Raw genomic sequence first — 23,110 nt, 5'->3', positions numbered from 1 at the left:
ATCTTCACATACATACAGAAAAACGCGACGAGAAACATTAAACTAACGTATGCGTGTGTGCGCTTTTTTTGCGAAACACAGACGTTTATTCTCTACCACCCATACAGAATGGGTATCTGTGTTTTGGAACACCTGAACAGAATGACCTGAGTTAATAAATAATTGAAACTTGGAAGATCTATACAACACATATGAAACAACAAATACAGTCGAAAATTAATACGTTTTTTTATAATGTTGTAACAAGTGTTACTTTTGTAATTAAGTAGTTAATCGCATAAGCTGAACTATTAATACTGTTCTTACAAATATCAATAATGCAAACTTCTGAACAGACAGAAACTCGCGTATACGCAATGACGGAGAAACAAGTCGCAACACCAAAAAGAAATTAATGTAGACTAATGAAATTTCGGGAATACATATGTCTACGTAACATATTTAAGTGATTAATATTGCAGCATCACAGGTTAATGTAACCGCGAGATAAGCTATTGCAAATGTGAAAGCGGTAACTGCTAGAATGTCGAATGTAAGCATGCAAACATGCGTGCATTGTGTTTAACCGGTGCTGGGTGTCAGTTTGTGGGATGGAGTTCCATGACTGTCCCACTTGGTCGGTCAATAGTAGGACGGTTAATGTTCTTTGTCAATGATGCTGGAGTCGTCATCTCATGATGTCCCATATGTGCTCAACTGTAGACAGATCTGGCCAAGGCAACATGTCGACATTCTGTAGACCATGTTGGACTATAGCAGCGGTATGTGGGCGAGCGTTATCCTGTTGGATAACACCCTCTTGAACTCTGTTCATGAATGGCTGCACAACAGATCGAATCACCAGATTGACATACAAATATGCAGTCAGAGTGCGTGGGATAACCAGCAGAGCGCTCCTACTGTCATACGAAATCGCACTCTAGACCTTAACTCCAGGTGTAGGTCCACCGTGCCTAACAAGCAGTTATGTTAGTTGCAGGCCCTCACCTGGCCACCTGCTAACAAACAAAGGGCCGTTACTGGCGATGAGGCAGAACCGGCTTTGTCAGGAAACAACTCCTCCAATGCGCTCTCGCTTGACACCGATGAAGTCGCAAATGGCAGTGATTTCGGGTCAGTGGAATCCAAGCTACAGGGCAACAGGCTCTGAGTTGTACTTGAAATAACCGATTTGCAACAGTTCTTTGTGTCACTGTGCTCCCAGCTGCAGCTCAAATTGTTGATGCAGATGTAGTAAGATGCCCCAGAACCATACGCCGATCACGGTGGTCTTCCCTCTTGGTAGCACCATGTGGCCATCCAGAGCGCAGTTTTCTTGCGACCGAACATTCTCGTGAGCAATGCTGACGTCTTTGCCGTCTTAAAGGCATACTCCACTAGCATTAACTCACAACGGCCAATCTCAAAGATAACTAACGCTCACAACCGTTACAGCGTGTATTTAAAGCAAACCCGATTTGTAGTCCGATAGGTTCGTTACTAGCGCCATTCTTATGCGACCGCCTTGAAATTTGAATAAACATCATTTTTCATATTTAGAAACACGCTTACTAACTTTCATTTATATCGCACAACTCGTTCTTGGTATTGCGATTTTTTTCCCGTCTGTGTATTAATAATATCTTTGGATGTGAAACAAGCATAGCGGACAAAAAAGTTAATCAGCGCCAAGAGGTATCGCGCTAGCATAATGTAACACCGCCTTCTTAACGGCCTCATTCAGGCGAGGATGAGAGTCCACCAGTTCCTTGAGGTGTGCCATGTCCATCTATAGCCTCTCATAAATCGTTAGCTCCCACAGGACAGGCATGGGAAACCTTTGGTGACCCACGATCCTGATTCACATACGATGGGCGTTTGAAAAGTCCGTACAAAGCCCGAGAGATAGCACCACCATCGCGTATCGAGGTCACGTTTAGCTAGTATCATCTTTGGAAAGAACGCACACCAAGTTTCAGCCATATTGGTCTATTTCTTTGTATTTGGCATTTGTGTGAATCAAGGAAGTCGAGTGACTGTCAAAAAAATTGACGAAAAAGAATTCCGTGTGGTTATTAAATATTACTTTATGAAAGGCGAAACCCCTCAGGACACTAGAGAGAAGCTTGATAAACATTATGGTGACTCTGCTCCTTCGATTAGAACAGTTTATAAGTGGTTTCAAAATTTTCGGACTGGCCAAATGGGCACAAGTGATGCTGAATGTCCTGGTTCCCTGTGGAGGTTACGACTCCAGGAATCATTGATAAAATCCTTGACTCCCTCACAAAAAATGACTTGACTGAAATGCAAACCGCTGACAACTCTTCTCTGGAAAAAGTCACCAAAAGCGACCAGACTTGGTGTTACCAGTGAAAAGAAATGATTGTGTGGCAATGATGGACGGAATTCCCTACCTGGAGAGGTTCGGCTATCGAGTCGCAAGTCTCTTCTGTCAACGCCACACTTGGTGACTTGCGTGTCGATGAAATGATGGTGATGATAACACAACACCCAGTCTCCTTGCGGAGAAGATATCCGACGCAGATGCGGATCGAACACGGGCCCGCATCATGGTAGTCATACGCGCTGACCACTGTGGACTGTGTGATCAACACGAACGACAAAGAGCGGCAGTTCACATGAAGCTTCAACGCTTTGACTGCATAACCTACATCCAAGCCAGTGTGACACGAGGTGAACAATGTTCCAAAGAAGCCCTTATCTGACATTTTACGTGGCTGTATCAACGTTCTGTGCGATCCAGAATGAGATTTTCACTCTGCAGCGGAGTGTGCGCTGATATGAAACTTCCTGGCAGATTAAGACTGTGTGCCGCACCGAGACTCGAACTCGGGTCTTTGCCTTTCGCGGGCAAGTGCTCTTAAGTGGAAAGATACTATGGAGAACGCCTGAAACATTAAAACTACCATCTTAACTTGTCTTTCTATTTTATTAATCCAGTCCCGAAACTTTTTTGACTGGCGAGGTGTATACTCCGCAAGCTACTGTACTGTTGATGGTGAAGGATACTTCGTACCAATAATAGTAATTTTTTCTTTCCTACTCCATTCGCGTGTTGAGAGAGGGGAAAAGACTGCCGATCTGCCTCCGTAAACGGCCTGATCTCCCTTATGCTATTCTCATGATCCCTATGCCAGATATACGATGGTGCCAGCTTAACGGTCGTACAGTCCTCTTCGAATATGTTATTCTCATGATCCCTACGCCAGATATACGATGCACCCAGCTTAACGATCCTACAGTCCTCTTCGAATACACTTTATCTGAATTTACGCAACAGGGTATAGCGAGAACTGCGTTGTCTTTCTTCGAGTGATTCCCATTTATATTTATCGAGGACTACTACCATTTGCTATAGTCTACACCGATCCATCAGCGTGACTCTGAATTCCTTCGATGTCTGTCGTCATGCCTACTTGACACGGTCTCCAAACGCTGAAATAATGCTCAGGTCCCACTACCATCCTTTACAGGGGATGTACAAAAATACGGAAACACCAAAAACACATACATTACCGCGCCTATTACGGCGTAGCAAACCTATTCGTCTTCAAACCAACTTCTAGTCGCCTCGAAATGGATGAATACAAATCCTGTATGGTATTCAAAATAATCTCATAGCATTATTCCTGCAAGTTCTGTAGCGATTATAGACATGCATAGCGTTCAGGCACCCTTCTCTCCCAAGTAGACCACAAAGGCTCAATAACATGAAGATCGGTAACTATGGTGGCCAGGGGAAATGCGAGAATTCATTATCGCGCTCACAAAACCAGTGCTGGAGGATGCGAGCTGTGTGGACAGTGGCCCTGTCGTCTTGGAACACCGTCGGGGAACAAATATTGTACCATGGGATGGACCTGGTCAGCCAGAATGGTCACAGAATCCTTGTCAGTTATGCAATGTTGCAGATTGACCATGGGGCCCAAGGAATATCACGTAGAGCATCACCGACTCCCGCCATGTTTGTCTCTTGGCGCCCAAGATCGGTCAGAACTTGGAAAAAGTGTGAAATAAGACTCATATAACCAAATAATTTTCTTCCATTGCCCCACAGTTCAGGTTTTATGGCTTTTCCTGCACGTTTTCCTGTTACGGACATCTGCATCATTGGTGAGTGGTTTTGGAATTCCTCCAGTTCCCTGCTGTGGAGCTCCTTCGCTGTGCTTTGGTGCTGACGGGGATCGCGAGTGTGGCATTTTGTTCTGCAGGGACTTTCACAGTTGTCGTCCCCTTATTTTTTTCGTCACAACCCTTTTCAATGACCCTCTGCGACGATCGCTCAACACTCACCTTTGTCCGCGTTGTGTCTTAGCGGATCATGTTTTTCCTCTTTCCCTGTATGCGGTATAAATTTTCGATACGGTGCCTCTTGAGACGCCAAACATTTCGGCTACCTTGATTACGGAATCGCCCACCATATGAGCACCAACAATTCGCCCAAACTCGAATTTGCTTACCTCCGACATAACGCACTCACAACTACACAGAACACTGTTCTGATCTTATAGCATTATTCCTGCAAGTTCTGTAGCGATTATAGACATGCATAGCGTTCAGGCACCCTTCTCTCCCAAGTAGACCACAAGTGCCGTTTGTTGTGAAACACAACAGCGCAGTTTGCGAGCTTGCCTACCATCTGCTATTATGTTCAGGCTTGCACTTCTGGTGGTGATGCGACATTTTTGTCCCACCCTTGTATGTGATTTCTTTTACAGATGCGCTGTACTTTCCCAAACACTTCCAACACATCCAAGTCTTGTGTTGGCTGTGATTGCCGTGATCGTCGTATTTTATATCGCTTTCAGTATTACCCCTAAATACTTATACGACGTGAGGTACTCAAGCTGTTCATAACTAATGCTGTTCTCGGGTACCATCGGATTCTTTATTTTTGTTGTGGTATTATCTTGGATTTACCTACATTTACAGAGAAGTTGACAAAGACTAAAGGTCAGTCGTCAGCTGCACAAGAGAATCTTTGTACGGCCCACTTTACCGGTTTCGGCAGTTGAAACTATCATCTTCAGAAGTGAAGTAGGCTGAAATCATTGGTAAGCCAACGTCAAAATAAGAATCGGACGGTAGTGTCCTTTGCTACAGAATCAGTAAAACAGAGTGACATCGCTAAAAATGTATGATACATGCGGTGAGTAGCAAAAATCTGTCAAATCACATATCATATGTAGTAGGTCCGACGAAAGTTGGTTGTGTTTCGTCGCACATACTATGTACTTTCTACGATCCGACGTGGTGGGGATTCCAAACGCTCGAGAAGTACTGAATAATGGGTCGTACATGCGTTCTGTATGCCGTGTCCTTTGTAGATGAGCTACATTTTTCTATATTTTTTCCAATGTTCCCTGCTACAGACCTTAGGTGTTCGTTTCGTTTACGCCTAGATATTTAATGTTAATTATAATCCGTCTTGATTGCGAAAATATTTATTCACGTGACCGGTTTCGGTTCCTCTAGAACCATCTTCAGATCTGCAATTTCAGTTACGGGAGTAACCTGTCCACACACAGCAACCTTCACATGCTGCGTCACATGTTTTATGTGACACAGCATGTGAAGGTTGCTGTGTGTGGTTTGGTTACTCCTGTAACCGAAATTGCAGATCTGAAGATGGTTCTAGAGGAACCGAAACCGGTCATGTGAATAAATATATTTGCAGTCAAGACGGATTATAATTAACATTGTATAACCAGTGATTGTGGTATCCCATCAGACATTATTCTATTTTTGGAAAACCTAGATATTTAATCGGCGTGACTGTATCAAACAGCTCATCACTAATACTGTATTCTAACAGCCAATCAGATACTATAAAACGCCATGCGACCTCCTGCATCACTCAACGACAACACTTTCCCGTACACTACAGCTTCATCAGGAAACAGTCAAAGATTGCTGCTTACCCTATCCAGCAGTTCGTTTATACATATAGAAAACACGAGCGGTCCTATCACACTTCCCTGGGGCACTCCTTACGATGCTGTTGTCTCTGATGAAGACTCGCCGTTCAAGACAACGTAACGAGCTCTATTACGAGGGGCGTTCAGTAAGTGATGCAACACATTTTCTTCTGAAAGCAAGTTGGCTTTATAAGGGATTCGAGTACACCTTATTATTCTCCTGTCTTTTGGCCACAAAATTCTATTTTTGACATTATCTCCGCTCAATGCGACGGTTCTGCGCCACCTTACTGGAAGCGCGCGTGGCACCACTGTACTGATAGACATCGGAGCCAACGTCGTGATGCATCAATAGCCTCCTCACGAACCACGTACTGCTTCCCGTGGAGTCCATCCTTCATCGGGCCACACATATCGAAGTCGGAAGGTGTGAGATCCGGGCTGTATGGTGGATGAGGAAGAGCAGCCCAATGAATTACAGGCCTATATCACTAACGTCGATTTGCAGTAGGGTTTTAGAACATATACTGTAGTCGAACACTATGAAGTACCTCGAAGAAAACGATTTATTGTCATATGGTCAGCACAGATTCAGAAAATATCTTTCTTGTGAAACACAACTAGCTCTTTATACTCATGAAGTAATAAGTACTATCGACAGGGGATGTCAAATTGATTCCATATTTTTAGATTTCCAGAAGGCTTTCGACACCGTTCCTCACAAGCATCTTCTAATCAAACTGCGTGCCTACGGAGCATCGCCTCAGTTGTGCGACTCGATACGTGATTTCCTGTCAGAAAGGTCACAGTTCGTAGTAATAGACGGAAAGTCATCGAGTAAAACAGAAGTAATATCCGGCGTTCCCCAAGGAAGTGTTACAGGCCATCTATTGTTCCTAATCTATATTAACGACATAGGAGACAATCTGAGTAGCTGTATTAGATTGTTTGCAGATGATGCTGTAATTTACCGTCTTGTAAAGTCATCAGATGATCAAAACGACTTGCAAAATGATTTAGATATGATATCAGTATGGTGCGAAAAGTGGCAATTGGCCCTCAATAACGAAAAGTGCGAAGTTACTCACATGAGTACTAAAAGAAATCCGCTAAATTTCGATTACACGGTAAGTCACACAAATCTGAGGGCTGTAAATTCAACAAAATACTTAGGGACTACAATCACAAATAACCTACACTGGAACGATCACATAGATAACATTGTAGGTGGAGCAAACCAAAGACTGCGATTCATTGGCAGAACACTTAGAAGGTGCAACAGGTCTACCAAAGAGACTGCTTACACTACGCTTGTCCGCCCTATTCTGTAGTATTGTTGTGAGGTGTGGGTTCCGCATCAGGTGGGACTGACGGATGACATCGAAAAAGTTCAAAGAAGAGCAGCTCGTTTTGTATTATCGCGAAATAGGGGAGATAGTGTCACAGACATGATACGTGAATTGGAGTGGCAATCATTAAAACAAAGGCATTTTTCCTTGCGACGGGATCTTCTAACGAAATTTCAATCACTAGTTTTCTCCTCCGATTGCGAAAACATTCTGTTGGCACCCACCTACATAGGGGGAAATGATCATCACGATAAAATAAGAGAAATCAGGGCTGGCACAGAAAAATTTAAGTGCTCGTTTTTCCCGCGTGCCGTTCGAGAGTGGAACGGTAGAGAGACAGCCTGAAGGTGGTTCATTGAACCCTCTGCCAGGCACTTTATTGTGAATAGCAGGGTAATCACGTAGATGTAGATGTAGATCAAGTTTTTGAGCTCTTCTCGGGTGCGCAGACATGTGTGGAGCCTTGAACTGTGCAGCGACGTATTAAAATGTGATCTGTCGATCATCTCCAATGTTAGTTCCAACACTGCAGGAGTCACAGCATTGTGCGTCCGGCCGGCACTCGGAGGATCCGACAGGTTTGTGCGGTCTTCACGCAATGATGACAGACGCCTCGCCCAACGATTCAGCTTGCTTTTGTTCGCTGCCAGTTCTCCGTGGACATTCTGCAAGCGTTTATGAATATCTGCGATGCTCTGGATTCCCGCTAAATGAAACTCAATGATACCTCTCTACTTGGAACGCATCTCTATTACAGACGCCATTTTGAAGCCTACGTGTAATGCCACGTGTAATGCCACGGAACTTCATGAAACTATAAGGGCTGAACCCCAGGAATATTCCGCCAACGGCCTTGTCGCAGTGGTAATACCGGTTTCCGTCAGATCACTGAAGTTAAGCGCTGTCGGGCTGGGCTAGCACTTGGATGGGTCACCATCATCCGCCGATCGCTGTTGCCAAGCGGGGTGCACTCAGCCCTTGTGAGGCAAACTGAGGAGCTGCTTGGTTGAGAAGTAGCGGTTCCGGTCTCGTAAACTGACATGCGGCTGGGAGAGCGGTGTGCTGACCACATGCCCCTCCATATCCGCATCCAGTAACGCCTGTGAGCTGAGGATGACACGGCAGCCGGTCGGTATCGTTGGGTCTTCCAAGGCCTGTTCGGACGGAGTAGATGGAATATTCCACCATGTCCCACGGCAAATTCCCCTTTATTCAACCGAAACTGGCCGAGAAAAAATGTATTGCATTACTTATTGAACGCCTCTCGCGTTTAAGGAGTCTTCGAATCACTCTCACATCTGGGAACCTATTCCTTATGCTCGGGCCTTCGTTGACAGTCTGAATTGTGACACTACGTCGAATGCTTTTCGCAAATCAAGTTGTGTCTCACGGAGCGATTTTTCGTGATTCCGTGCTTAACCTTCGAGACAAGCTTGTTTTCCTTCCGGAGTGTGATGTTCGATCTTAGGATAAGCTCTAGGATCCTGCAACAAATGGAAGTCATCGATATTGACATATAATTCTGAGCATCCGATTTTATCCTTTTTCTAAACAGGAGTGACCCGCGTTCTTTTCCAGTAACTCGGAGCCAGCTGCGGAAAAATTCCCAACGAATATTAACTAGGGAAAGAGCTCACACCGCAGATTTTTCTATGTAAAATCTGACATTATTCCAGGACCTGGTGCCTTGTTATCCTTAAGCCTCTTAAGCCTCTTAAGTTTCTCTATATCGGCGGTGCTTACATCAATACTTCTCGTTAGTGAGTCTGTGCGGCTGCCAAACATTGATAGTATCCTCATACCTATTCACTGAGATTACTGTATTCCACGTAACTAATAAAGAAGCCAAAAGGAAGTTACATGTGACTTTCGACGGAATCGAAGTATCACATAACTACAATCCAATATATCTAGGAATCACTCTGGATCGGTCGCTGACATTCAAACAACAGTGCATCAAGTTAGCTAAGAAACTTGGCTGAAGTGTAAATCTACTTCGCAAGATTGCCGGAAGCAGCGGGGGCATGGATGAAAATACCCTACGCTCTGCTGCTCTCGCTCTTGTGTCTTGCCGGCCGAAGTGGCCGTGCGGTTAAAGGCGCTGCAGTCTGGAACCGCAAGACCGCTACGGTCGCAGGTTCGAATCCTGCCTCGGGCATGGATGTTTGTGATGTCCTTAGGTTAGTTAGGTTTAACTAGTTCTAAGTTCTAGGGGACTAATGACCTCAGCAGTTGAGTCCCATAGTGCTCAGAGCCAGTCTTGTGTATTCTGCTGCAGAATACTGCGCTCCTGTGTGGGAGAACAGTGCACATAACGAAGATTGATGTCCAGCTTAGTGAAGGCTTGGGAGCAGTCACGGTTACTGTCTGATCTACTCCCAGTTAGTGGCTGCCGGTCTTAGCTAATATTGCTCCGCAATATCTAAGAAGGAAAGCAGCTAAGATAAACTTGCTCAAAAATATTACTTTTCATAAGAACTCTCTATTGTATGATGCCGTGCAAGACGCACCAGCAGCTCGTCTGAAATCACGCAAAGCACTCTGGCTTGATCTAGAAGGTATCGGTTCTTTCGACGCGGCCTCCAAATGGTGGCAACGCTGGAACGAACGTCCACCCAACAACGCTCATCTGGTTCAGTAACCAACAAGGAAGGTCAAGGGATTCGAAGTACCAAGCCAATTCTGGTCGAGGCTGGACAGCATTGGAAATGGCCAAGGAAGATCTGTTTAAACCATAAAGAAGTGTTGGTTTCTGTCCCTCTTCTGACTGCGAATGCAGAGCAGAGGAGCAAACAATAGATAACGTTGTTAAGGAGTGCCCACTTCGAGCATTTGGCGGTGATCGGTGGACTTTACATCAAGTGGCACAAAGAGCTCTTGACTAATTGTCGCATTTGGACATTTCCATTTGACTGTAGCTACTTCTCATCTCATCTACTCATCTACATCCATACTCCGCAAGCCACCTGACGGTGTGTGGCGGACATCTGTGTACTTGTAAAACCGTATGGTAAATACATAAATAGTAATGAGGAATTTAGTATTTCCGTTTTCTGTCTGCTGCCTTTAGTTGCAACACCAGACGGACCGAAGGGAGAGAGAATGGAAAGGTTAGGCCTTTTCAGTGGCTTTGCGTATGACCAGAACTTCAAATGGTTCAAATGACTCTGAGCACTATGGGACTTAACTGCTGCGGTCATCAGTCCCCTAGAACTTAGAACTACTTAAACCGAACTAACCTAAGGACATCACACACATCCATGCCCGAGTCAGGATTCGAACCTGCGACCGTAGCGGTCGCGCGGTTCCAGACTGTAGCGCCTAGAACCGCTCGGCCACTCCAGCCGGCGACTAGAACTTCCCAGGAGTTTATGATCAATCTTCCGCCAGATGCTGACTGTGAAAATTATTGCATGTTACACGCATGACACTTCACACGGATGAACTTGTCATTTTTTAACTGCCGGAAATCAGAGACGTGTAGCGTACCAACCACACCAACTCTTGCCAGGCACTCTGTACTGCTCCCTTGCGTGCCAGTTACACAGTCAACACGGTGCATGCGCAACGCTTAGAGGAAACGGGTCGACCACAGCCACCGGCAGCTTCCTGGAGCGATAACGCGACGCCTTCGAGGCAGCTGTGACCCAACTCCGTAGCATTCACCCTAAACATTTCTCAAGGGGACCGCTCTACAAATCGCAGTCTACTCCCAGTTTCTCCACAACAGGAATCAGCTGTTAGCGCAGCTCGTCAGAGTAGCGAACCCAAGAAGATATGAAAACTGCATAAAAATAACTTCCATACTACATGCTAGCAAACTTCTCTTAAAAAAGTCATCCAGATCCGATTAAAACCACACATGGACAGAGAGCTACCAAGGAAACAAGTGGGGATCAGAAAAGAAAGAGACACCAGGGGCCAAATACCAGACGTAAGATAGATCATGGAAAAAGCTAGAGAATATCTACAATCCTTATTTATTTACGTCACAGACTACATCAACGCATTTCTGTGAGTCACTCAGGAATGTGGAAAGCACTGTGCACTTCCTGAGAATGACATAGTAATCTTACACAGCTAACCAGAAACCTGTACTGAAACCAAGAAGAAACAGCAAAAATGCAAGAATACAGTAAGGATATACAGAAACTTTCGGGATAGGGAAAGGAGTCAGTCAGGGATTACACTACTTCCATTCCATTGGAAAATGGAACCTACAATGGAGGGGAGGGAGGTGGGGCACTTAACAACTTATGAAATACGGACGGCACAACACGTATAGCAGCCACTGAAGAATGCATTAAATTTGTGCTGGATAAAATCGAAAAAAGCTAAATGTTTGGACTAAGGTAAAATTTGAAGAAAAAATTTTGACAACAGGATTTTGGCAAAAACATATTTTTGGTAATTTCATATTTTCTTATCATAATTGATTTATAGTGTTTCTAGATCAGCGGCATAGATTCACTTTAAATATTTATCGTTTAGACGTAGTGGTCTGTCTCTCTGGCTACGAATAATTTCCTGATTTGTCACGTGATTCGCTTTTCCTCATTTTCTAATGAAATCAGTCGATCTACGATAATTTCAAGAATATTTGATTTTATATATACCACATTCAGTTGAGCTGGATGTTCTTTTTGTATACTGCATGACTGCCAGTCATTTTGTTATAATAGAGTACGAAATACTGTGATACCGCCGGCCGGAGTGGCCGAGCGGTTCTAGGCGCTACAGTCTGGAACGGTAGAGAGACAGCATGAACATGGTTCATTGAACCCTCTGCCAGGCATAGTTTTTTTTAATTTTTTTTATCATGTTGAGAAGATAAACTGCAGCGACTATAGCGTAATCTGATGATTGGGTTTGTGATGGTCTGATCATGAGTTACCGATGCCAATGAATGTCACGACTAAACTCTGTTACTAAACGAAGGTTGTGGGGAACAGACAGATCTGCAGCGTAGCTCCAGGCCTATGTTACGTCGGAAGGTGCAGCCAGGTTGTGCGTAGGCGAAGCCAACAAATGTATCATCTTTTATTGTTTTAGATACATACTGCTAATTCATAAGAAACATTCACGTCCGCATATTCATACTGTAGGGTAATATTTTCAAGGTTTTAATATGGTTGGAGGCATTAGTAGCAATAAAATGTCCGCCCAAACCCTCTCCTGCGGCGCAGGTCGCATTAATGTGTCAGTTTTTATTTTGCTAATGTTTTCCAATCGTTAGTGACGTCACATATTAGTTGCATCTCCATCATGAGAATGACGTCACTGGGCAATCACCGCGGTATCACAGTTCAAATGGTTCAAATGGCTCTGAGCACTATGGGACTTAACTTCTGAGGTCATCAGTCCCCTAGAACTTAGAACTACTTAAACCTAACCAACCAAAGGACATCACTGAAGTGACAAGACTCATGCGATAACGATGTGGCCGGCCGGTGTGGCCGAGCGGTTCTAGGCGCTTCAGTCTGGAACCGCGCGACCGCTACGGTCGCAGGTTCGAATCTTGCCGCGGGCATGGATGTGTGTGATGTCCTTAGGTTAGTTAGGTTTAAGTAGTTCTAAGTTCTGGGGGACTGATGATCTCAGATGTTAAGTCCCATAGTGCTCAGAGCCATTTGATAACGATGTGCATGTACACAGATGGCGGTAGTATAGTGTACGCAAGGTATAAAAGGACACTGCAGTGGGCGGCCGGGGTGGCCGAGAGGTTCTAGGCGCTACAGTCTGGAACCGCGCGACCGCTACGGTCGCAGGTTCGAATCCTGCCTCGGGCATGGATGTGTGTGATGTCCTTAGATTAGTTAGGTTTAAGTAGTTCTAAGTTCTAGGGGACTGATGACCTCAGAAGTTAAGTCCCATAGTGCTCAGAGCCATTTGAACCATTTTTGACACTGCAGTGGCGGAGCTGTAATTTTTTCTCAGACGATTCATATGAAAAAACGAAGTGACTATGGCCGCACGTGGGAATTAACGGCCTTTGATCGCGGAGTAGCAGTTGAAGCTAGACGCATGAACCATTCCATTTCGAAAATCGTTAGCGAACTTAATATTCCAAGATCTACAGCGTCAAGAGGGGCCGAGAATACGAAATTTCAGACATTACCTCCACGATGGACAACGCAGTGGCCGATGGCCTTCACTTAACGACAGAGAGTAAAGGCGTTTGCGTGGACTTGTCAGTGCCAACACACAAGCAACATTGCGCGAAACAACTACAGAAATCAATGTAGGACGTACGAAGAATGTATCCGTCAGAACAATGCGCCGAAATTTGGTGTTAATGGGCTATGTCAGCAGACGACCAGTGCGAGTGCCTTTGCTAACAACACGACGTTGCCTAAGGCGGCTTTCCTGGGCTCGTGACCGTATCTATTGGACCCTAGACGACTGGAAACCCGTGGCCTGGTCAGATGAGTCTCGATTTCAGTTGGCAAGAGCTGATGGTAGGGTTCGAATGTGGCGCAGACGTCATGAAACCATGGACCCAAGTTGCCAACAAGGCACTGTGCAGGCTGGTGGTGGCTGCATAATGGAGCCGACTGTGTTTACATGGAATGCACTGGGTCCTCTGCTCCAGTGGAACCGATCATTGACTGTAAATAGTTACGTTCGACTACCTGGAGGCCATTTGCAGGTGTTCATGTTCCCAAACAAATATGGAATTTTTATGGATGACAATGCGTCTTTATGGATGACAATGCGTCGTGTCACCGCGCCACAATTGCTCGCGACTGGTTTAAATAACATTCTACACAATTCGAGCTAATGGTTTGGCCACTCAGATCGCCCGACATGAATTCCTTAGGACATTTATGGGACATAATCGAGAGTTCAATTCGTACACAAAATCCTGTACCGGCGTCACTTTCGCAGTTGTGGTCGGCTATAGAGGCAACGTGGCTCAGTATTCCTGCAGGGGACTTCCAACGACTTGTTGAGTCCACTCACGTCGAGTTGCTGCAATTAAAAAAAAAAAAAAAAAAAAAAACTAAACTCCTTCCGAACAGGCCAGAAGACCCAACGGTACCGACCGGCCGCCATGTCATCCTCAGCCTATAGGCGTCACTGAATGCGGATATGGATGGGCATGTGATCAGCACACCGCCCTCCCGGCCGTATGTCAGTTTCCGAGACCGGAATCAATCAAGTAGCTCCTCAGTTTGCCTCACAAGGGCTGAGTGCATCCCGCTTGCCAATAGCGCCCGGCAGACCGGACGGTCACCCATCCAAGTGCTAGCCCAGCCCGACAACGCTTAACTTCCGTGATCTGACGGCAACCGGTGTTACCACTGCGGCAAGGCCGTTGGCTTAGTTGCTGCAGTACACCGGGAAAATGTGGGTCCGACACGATATTAGGAATTATCCGCCGTCATGCAAAGCGCCGTCATCAGTGGACCCCCAATCTCCACTAGATTTGTACCGGTCTAGTAAACTAGGTCTAGTAGACAACAGTATCGAGGCCATCGCGCACGAGAACTAAACCATATATAATACACAAAACACACGATTAACATCTGCAACTGAAACGGAATTAGTAGCTAACGCGATACCATGCCGAGAGATCGACGACGTCTTTAACGTGGTGGAGATACGAGCATCAAGAATCCAAATGGCTGACGTCACTAACAACACGGAAACATGAGAAAAACGAAAACTAACGGGATGTCCACGGTAATAGCGGGTTTTGGATAGGGATGTTCTTATCGTTAACACTTTGAACAGATCAGATCACAGTGGAAAAATAGTAGTTTATTCCGGGGATGCATTTGTAACCATGGAATCCCGCCATAAATAGAAAAAAGACTGGCATCATTCACCGCCTGTGGAGGTTCGACTCCTCCCTCGGGCATGGATATGTGTGTGTTTGTTCTTAGGATAATTTAGGTTAAGTAGTGATAAGCTTAGGGACTGATGACCTTAGCAGTTAAGTCCCATAAGATTTCACACACATTTGAACATTTTTGAACATTCACCGCCTCCCGAGTAAAACGTTACCTTGCGATCGAACGTAGACCTTGACCTACGCTATAGATCATTCTGTAACCACCTTTTTTTAATTTTGAAAAAATGTTATTCACCCTGACAGATTTCTGTGTCTTCGCCAATCTAACCTTGACCTGAGGTTACGCTACAGATTCGTCTGTCACAACGGCCGCTAAAAAAAAAAAAAAAAAAATTACATGGAATATACTCACGGTTGCGAATATGGACAACCATCGGCTGTATAATGGAATAACGACAACGAAACTTCAAAAATACATGGAATATACTCACAGTTGCGAGTATGGTTCAAATGGCTCTGAGCACTATGGGAATTAACATCTATGGTCATCAGTCCCCTAGAACTTAGAACTACTTAAACCTAACTAACCTAAGGACATCACACAACACCCAGCTATCACGAGGCAGAGAAAATCCCTGACCCCGCCGGGAATCGAACCCGGGAACCCGGGCAGGGGAAGCGAGAACGCTACCGCACGACCACGAGATGCGGGCAGTTGCTAGTATGGACAACCATCGGCTGTATAATGGAATAACGACAACGAAAATTCGTGCCAGATCTGGACTCTAACCCATATTCTCCGTTCATCGCGAGCGGTCGCCTTATGGTTACGCTATCCAAGGACGCTCCACAGCCAGACACAAATTTCCACATGTCAACAACCATGTGTCTACAACCTGCAGTCGTACATTCATTACGTATGTTCCTGTACAGGGGAGATATTTTAATGGGAAGTCGGTTGCCCTGTATCGGTGAATAAATATGATATTGCAGTGCCTGTGTTGTTCAGAAATTACGATGCAATGTTCCTTCCGTTATGCATGCATGTCCGAAGGAACTGGCACTTCGGCGATTACAGCCGTTACGAAATACATTAAATATATTCTCAGTTGCGAATATGGGCAACCATTGACGTGATTCCAATACAGAGCTGGTGGTTGTCCACATCCGCAACTGCGTAACGGTTCAAAAATGGCTGTAAGCACTATGTGACTTAACATCTGAGGTCATCAGTCCCCTGGACTTAGAACTACTTAAACCTAACTAAGGACGTCACAGACATCCATGCCCGAGGCAGGATTCGCACCTGCGACCGTAGCAGTAACGCGGTTCCGGACTGAAGCGCCTAGAACCGTTCGGCCACGACGGCCGGCATTTCGTAACGGCTGCGGTCGCGGCTGTGCCTGTTCCTTCGGACATCCATGCATGACGGAAGGAACATTACATCGTAATTCTGAACAACGCAGGCACTGTAGTATGGCTAAATGAAAAGCGCAAAGGAGAACGGCAGTAAGGTGATCATTACTCTCGCCGTCTGCAGTAGATCTACGTAGGTCTAGTGTACAACACGGTAATTAAACGATGTAACAACCTAACACGCATGATGTTACAGAACACGAACGACATTACAACTTACACACATAGACAAAAACATAGCTGACGCCAATTCCATAACATGACGTCAGACATAAAAATACATTGATGACTCGCGTTGTTCACTAGACCCAACGAAAAACACACTACAAACAAAAACATCCCCGATGTCATTTACGTAAAGTATGACGTCAGAACTTCTAAGAATTTACCAATGGCGCTCGCGCTGTTCAGTAAACGCAAAAATGAGACGTGAGCTTGTTACATGGTATGAGTGTAACGGTGTTCAGAATTTGGAAAACTTTTAATAATAATCGCAACAATTACAGACGTGTTCGCACCTGTAGCCAGATGTTATATGTCGGGCGTGGGTGTGGGGGAGTGTATGGCCGAGACGCGTGGGCTCGGGTGCGTGCGGCCTACCTGTGGTCAGCCGGGGTGCCCCCTCGAGCAGCGCCGTCTTCTCGTCAGCCATGGCGCCGCGCACGCTGCCTGCTGCTCACACACACACACTGTGCTACGTCGCGCCGCCAGCGCGCCGCAACCCACACTGACGGACGCCTGCTAGCGCCCGGTGCCCGGCGGTTTGATGGGTGCACCAACTGCAGCGCGCCGAAGCCATCTGTCCGCTCTGCGCGTCTCACATATTCCAGCTGCATCTACGACTGCATCATGCTCCGCAAGCCACCTAACGGTGTGTGGTCGAGGGTACTTCTGGTACCACTAACTGATCTCCCCTGCCCTGTTCCACTCGGGAACTGCGCGTGGAAAGAACAACAGTCAATAGACCTCCGTATTAGCTCTAGTTTCTCGAATTTTCTCGTCGTGGTCATTACGCGAGATGTATCCCGAAATTTCGATAGTAAACCTCTTCGTGATGCACAACTCCTCTCTTGTACCGTCTTCAGTGGACTTTATTGAGCATACCGGTAATGCTCTCGCGTCGACTAAACGCACCGCTCTTTATTGGATATTCTCTGTCTCTTCTCTCAGTCCTACCGGTAAGGATACCATATTGATGAACAACACTCAAGAAGCGGTCGAACAAGTGCATTGTAAGCCTTGCATTTGCGGATGCGTTGCATTTCCTTAAGATACTTCTATTTCTTAACACAAAACAACCTGTTTATGAATCAGTCTAAAACAATGAATGTAGTATTTCAGACCAAACATAGTGAAAATTATAATATAAATCTTAATATACTTGGAAAGACTATTAAAGAAGTAACAAGTACAAACTTTCTAAGAACTATAATAGACAAACATCTGGCATGTCAGGAGTACATAGATGCACTGTGTAAAAAGGTAAACAAACAGATCTTCATCATGCATAAAAGAACTAAGACTGTGGATGATAAAGTCCTCAGATCAATGTATTATGGACTTGTCTTCCCACATTTGTCTTATTCAGTTCATGTATGAGGAAGTGCACAAGCTGGCTACTTAAAAAAGAATATTCACAATTCAGAAACAGGCAGTGAGATGCATTGCAAAAATACCACCAAGACAGACCTATAGGCAAGCTTTTGTACACTATAATATTATGACAGTATATTCACTGTACATATACCAAAGCATAATGGCGGTAAGGTCAAGCGATAAACACCTCCTAAATAAAGATGTACACAAACACGGTACAAGAGGACATGAAAATTACTACATGATAAACAGAAATCTAAAACTGTCTATGACTGCCCCTGAAGAACCAGGCAAAAGGTTTTTTAATAAACTCCCAAAATCATTAAAAAAGAAACAGACCTAAAATGTTTTAAAAATCATTTGAAATTATATCTCACGGAGAAATGTATATACAGTTTGAGTGAATATTAAGATGGTGTTTAAATATGTTATATCATAACTGAAATGTACCTTTAAAAATTATAATTTCTGTATCTTGTTTGGATTTGTGTGTATATATAATGTGAAACATGTAATACCTTTGTATGCTTATAGACTATTTCTGTTTAATTATTTGTTTCATTTATATATAATGAAATCAAGTTTGATGTTAATAGCCTACTGTATGACACACCCAATACTCTCAGCTGGATTTTCAGCTGGAGTCCATGGGCAAAGAATAAATAAATAAATGACTCTCCGTCTAGCATCTGTTTTTCCTACTGTTTGGCTGGGTCATGTGGTCATTCCATTTAAGGTCGCTCTGGATTAGATTACATTAAATTCAGTTTTCATTCCGTAGACCCAAATAATGAGATGATTCTCGTGGGTGTGGAACAGGTCAGAAACTATAACACAAAAACATAAAACATTTGAATATAATACTTACTACCCTGATCTTTTGTTAGGAGATTGTCGAAATAGGATAATACAATGCAATAAACTGGAACAGCTAATATCTACAGAATTAACACACTGTCAGAATGAAACACTGTTGTACACTATTAATAAATTTATCATACAGAAAATTCCTAATCTTGAGTGCTGTGACCAAGTGCTGTCAAAACTGAAATCTAACAGATATTTTTACTTAAGCTGGCTTAACAGTCTCTGTTATCGTAGTCAACCATGGAGTAGAAGGCGTTGCCTATCAAAAAGTCTTTCAAACTCTGTTTAAACTGTGCTTCATCTGAAACCAAGTTTTTGACAGTTACTGGCAATTAATTGAAAACGTGTTTTCCTGAGTATTGGACCCCTTTTTGGACCAAGGTAAGTGATTTTAGGTCTTTATGCAGATTGTTCTTATTCCTAGTATTGATACTATGTACTGAGCTATTGGATGGAAATAGAGATAGAATACAAAGCTCGTTGAATGGGTTTCTACAAGATGTTCTTGAATTTTCACCACAAATGATTCTTATCACACGCTTTTGCACCCCAAAAACTTTTGCTCAGTTTGATGAGTTGCCCCAGAATATAATCCCATATGATATAATAGAATGAAAGTAACCAAAGTATGCAAGTTTTTTAATATTTATATCTGCTGCGTCTGACATAATTCTCACGGTAAATACAGACTTGTTTAGGCGCTTAAGCAGTTCTGTGGTATGCCCTTACCGACTGAATTTATTATCAAGTTGTAACCCCAGAAATTTAACACTGTCAACGTCTTCGATCTGCATGTCTTCATATGTTATACTCATGCTGGAAGGAAACCTCTTACAGGTTCTGAATTGCATATAGTCGGTCTTCTCAAAGTTTAATGACTGCGAATTACCTTTAAACCACTTATTAATGTCAGTGAAAATTTGATTAGCAGCTGTTTCTAAATCTGTGCTTGACTTGCTACTTATTGCAATGTTTGTATCATCTGCAAGCACAACAGACGTAAAATCTGGAATTATAACAGATGAGAGGTCATAAATGTACACAAGAAAAAGCAATGGACCCAAGATGGAACCTTGAGGAACACCGCATGTAATTAATTCCCATTCTGATGAAGACTGACTGCTTACTGCCCACGTATTTTGCAACAACACCCTTTGTTTCCTGTTAGATAGAGAAGACTCAAACCATTTTGCAGCATTGCTGGTGACACCATAATATTCTAATTTACTTAAGAGAATGCCGTGGTTCACACAGTGAAAGGCTTTGACAGGTCATATAAAATGCCAGTAGCGTCTAATTTATTATCTGATGAATTAAGTACATTCTCGTTGTAAGTGTAAATAGTTTTCTCTATGTCAGAACCCATAAGAAATCCAAACTGTGACTCGGACAATATATTATATAAGGAGATGCTTGAATGCACCCTTTTCAAATATTTTTGAGAAAGCCAGCAAAAATAAAACTGGTCGATAGTTTGATGGTATCTCTTTATCCCCTTAACTTCAGCATATTTTAGCCAGTCTGGAAATGTTCCGCTGATAAGAGAATGATTATGCAAATAACTTAAGCTAGAACTCAACTCTCATGAGCACTCTTTGAATAATTTTGTCGATATGTTATCATACCCACTGGAATACTTAGATTTTAAGGATTTTATGATGGATGCTAATTCTTTGGGAGACGTGAGTGTCATTTCCATTTTACTGGAGTTATTTTTAAAGACTGGTCTCAGATACTCCACTGCACTTTTCACCGAACCTGATAACCCCAAGCTGTCAATAAGCTTGATAGTACTCCTAGATATTTTACGATGATTACTGTTTCCGGCAATTTGTCATCAATAGTGTAGCTGTATAGTAGTGGATTTCTTTTCCAATGTATGCGCAATACGTTACATTTATTAACGTTCAGGGTCAACTGCCAGAGCTTGCACCATTCATCAATCCTCTGCGGGTCATTCTGAGAATCAACACTGTCTTCTGGCGCTGCCACTTTGTTACAGGCAACCGCGTCATCTGCGTATAGTCTTAAAGAGCTTCCGACGCTTTCTATTAGATCATTTATATACACCGTAAACAGTAACGGTTTTACGTATTTCATAACGACTACAGTCGCTGCTCAACTATGTAAGTTAATCTTGACTGTTTTGTTTGTATTTTGTGATATATTATAGCAGCTTTTGAAACAGTACGATGTGGCTAGGCAGTATGCTTGTTATGAGCGGACAAAAGTAGAATTGCGAACGGAACATGCACGTCCAAAGGAACGGGCACATTCTTGGATTTTGTTACTTCAGGCTTTTATCAAAAATTGTAAAATCTAGACATTTTGAGTAAATACACAGTTAACTAAGACTGACTTTATAGAACCAAATTTAAGTTTTAATTGAATTTCAGGTTGTACTGGTGGTTCATTACTTTTCCACTCTGTGGTTGGCCAGATTAAGTCTTTTTTTTTTAAAAAATGGAAGGGACGGACATTCTTGAAATTGACCAAAAATGTCAATTTCAATTTATATTTTATTTATTAGAAGAACTTACGGATAATAAGTTTCAGTGATGAAATTACATCCAAAGTGTCTGAAAAATAATTAAATACATGACGCAAGCTTCCAGCCGCACCCTCTTTTTGAATCGACTCTTCAATACTAGCTCGGTGAACGACGATTCCACACATTACATTCACAAAGAGAGTCTTCCAAATTGTATCCTGTATGTTGTCAAGCCCACTTTCAGGTTTCTGGCTGATACTGAACTTCTAAAAAAGTGTATTGAAGGCAAACCCAGAATCCAAATGAGCCTGTAAATTCACTCATATGGAAACGAAGCCCTCAAATCACATTTCATCTGCTACAATTGTCAGAATAGCAACTTATGATATACTTCTTGCATTTAATGATGACAACGAAGGTAGGACGGAGGTATTAGAGAGACTGGGCTTTAAGATACGAAATTTCACTCAAGATGTATTAAGAAAAATAGATTTACAGTGCCTCTTTGCAGCTGCAAAGTCAGTTGAGGACCTGGTAAAGGAAAGAAGGCAGAACACAAGAAACCAGAAGAGAAGCCTTAAAGGGAACGAGGGCACTGAGTACAGAAGTGGGGCCTTCTGAAGAGGTGACATTAGAAGAAAACGTTATGGTGAACTTCAAACTGCATTTTCTGTAAATTATCTCTCTTAAAATTTATATACCTTTTTCTCAGAATCTACGAAGGCTACAATTATGAAACATTGTACACTTATTTCTATAAACCCAATAAATGTAGTCTCTAGAGCAAATTTTCAAAACCTGAGTGTAAGGTGAGATACGGGACAAAGTGCTTGCAAAGAAAGTAAACACAGAAAATTTTGTAGAAATTTCTTGAACAGTTCCTGAAAAAATATACATAAATTACATTTTTAAATAAATTTTTAAATTCCGTCAAAGACTTAAGTACATATACAATCCATGGAAGTTAATTTTAAATATGTTAATTTAATGTAAAGCATGGTGCAGAATTTCATTGCCGGATCTTCAGAACTGTGGATTTGGTTTCCAAGATCACCGCCCCCCCCCCTTTAATTTACTTTCTTAAAACTTAACTTACTTCAAAATAGAGTGCCAAAGTTTCGCTTTGTAAAGAAAATAACTTGAACGTTCAGACCAATGATTCTGAACAAAGTCTTTCATCATTTTATGTTTAAAGCTACCATCTTATCAGTTTTCTTAATTCCTTTGTTGTGTTTAGAACTGATTATAATAAAATCTTTGTCAGAATGAATGATTTAATTTTGGCCCAGCTCCTTACCACTCCCTGGCCTCTCCCTACCTCTTCAGATGGTATGCGTGCATCCATGTGAATATGGCAGTTCTCATAGTGAAGATGTAAAGGTGACCACCAAGATTACTAAAATTAACATCTTGGTTCGTGTTCAAGTAACATGAATGAGTGGGCCAAAATATTGGTACGAGAAACACCCCGAAAGTACCATAGAACAACCTCCTTTCTGAACTACCCTGACGGAATAAAATTACAATTGTGAGAAGAAGTTGTGCGACATAAACAAATGTTCGTAGGCATGTTTCTACATTTGAAATATGATATCTGCTCCAATGTCGCGCCAGTCACATAGATCAGTCACCTTTGAGATTGGAAGTCGTGAGTTGATCGTAGTCAAGAATG

The 23,110-nt window shown here is 43.2% G+C and overlaps 1 protein-coding gene across 1 annotated transcript in view; it reads right to left on the bottom strand.

Annotated features, from left to right (window-relative positions):
• The window catches only part of LOC124619456 (putative inorganic phosphate cotransporter), a 358,088-nt gene extending 340,882 nt beyond the window's left edge, over window positions 1-17,206 (bottom strand). Inside the window, exon 1 of the mRNA XM_047145852.1 lies at window positions 17,085-17,206. Coding sequence (XP_047001808.1) covers window positions 17,085-17,136 — 52 coding nt within the window. The 5' untranslated portion in view covers window positions 17,137-17,206. The remainder of the gene's footprint in view (window positions 1-17,084) is intronic.
• Between the last annotated feature and the right edge of the window lie 5,904 nt (window positions 17,207-23,110).

Source organism: Schistocerca americana, chromosome 6 (genome assembly GCF_021461395.2).
Source record: "Schistocerca americana isolate TAMUIC-IGC-003095 chromosome 6, iqSchAmer2.1, whole genome shotgun sequence".
NCBI classification, from domain to species: domain Eukaryota; kingdom Metazoa; phylum Arthropoda; class Insecta; order Orthoptera; family Acrididae; genus Schistocerca; species Schistocerca americana.
The sequence above is the reverse complement of the archived record's forward strand: the minus strand, read 5'-3'. Positions and strand labels throughout refer to the sequence as shown.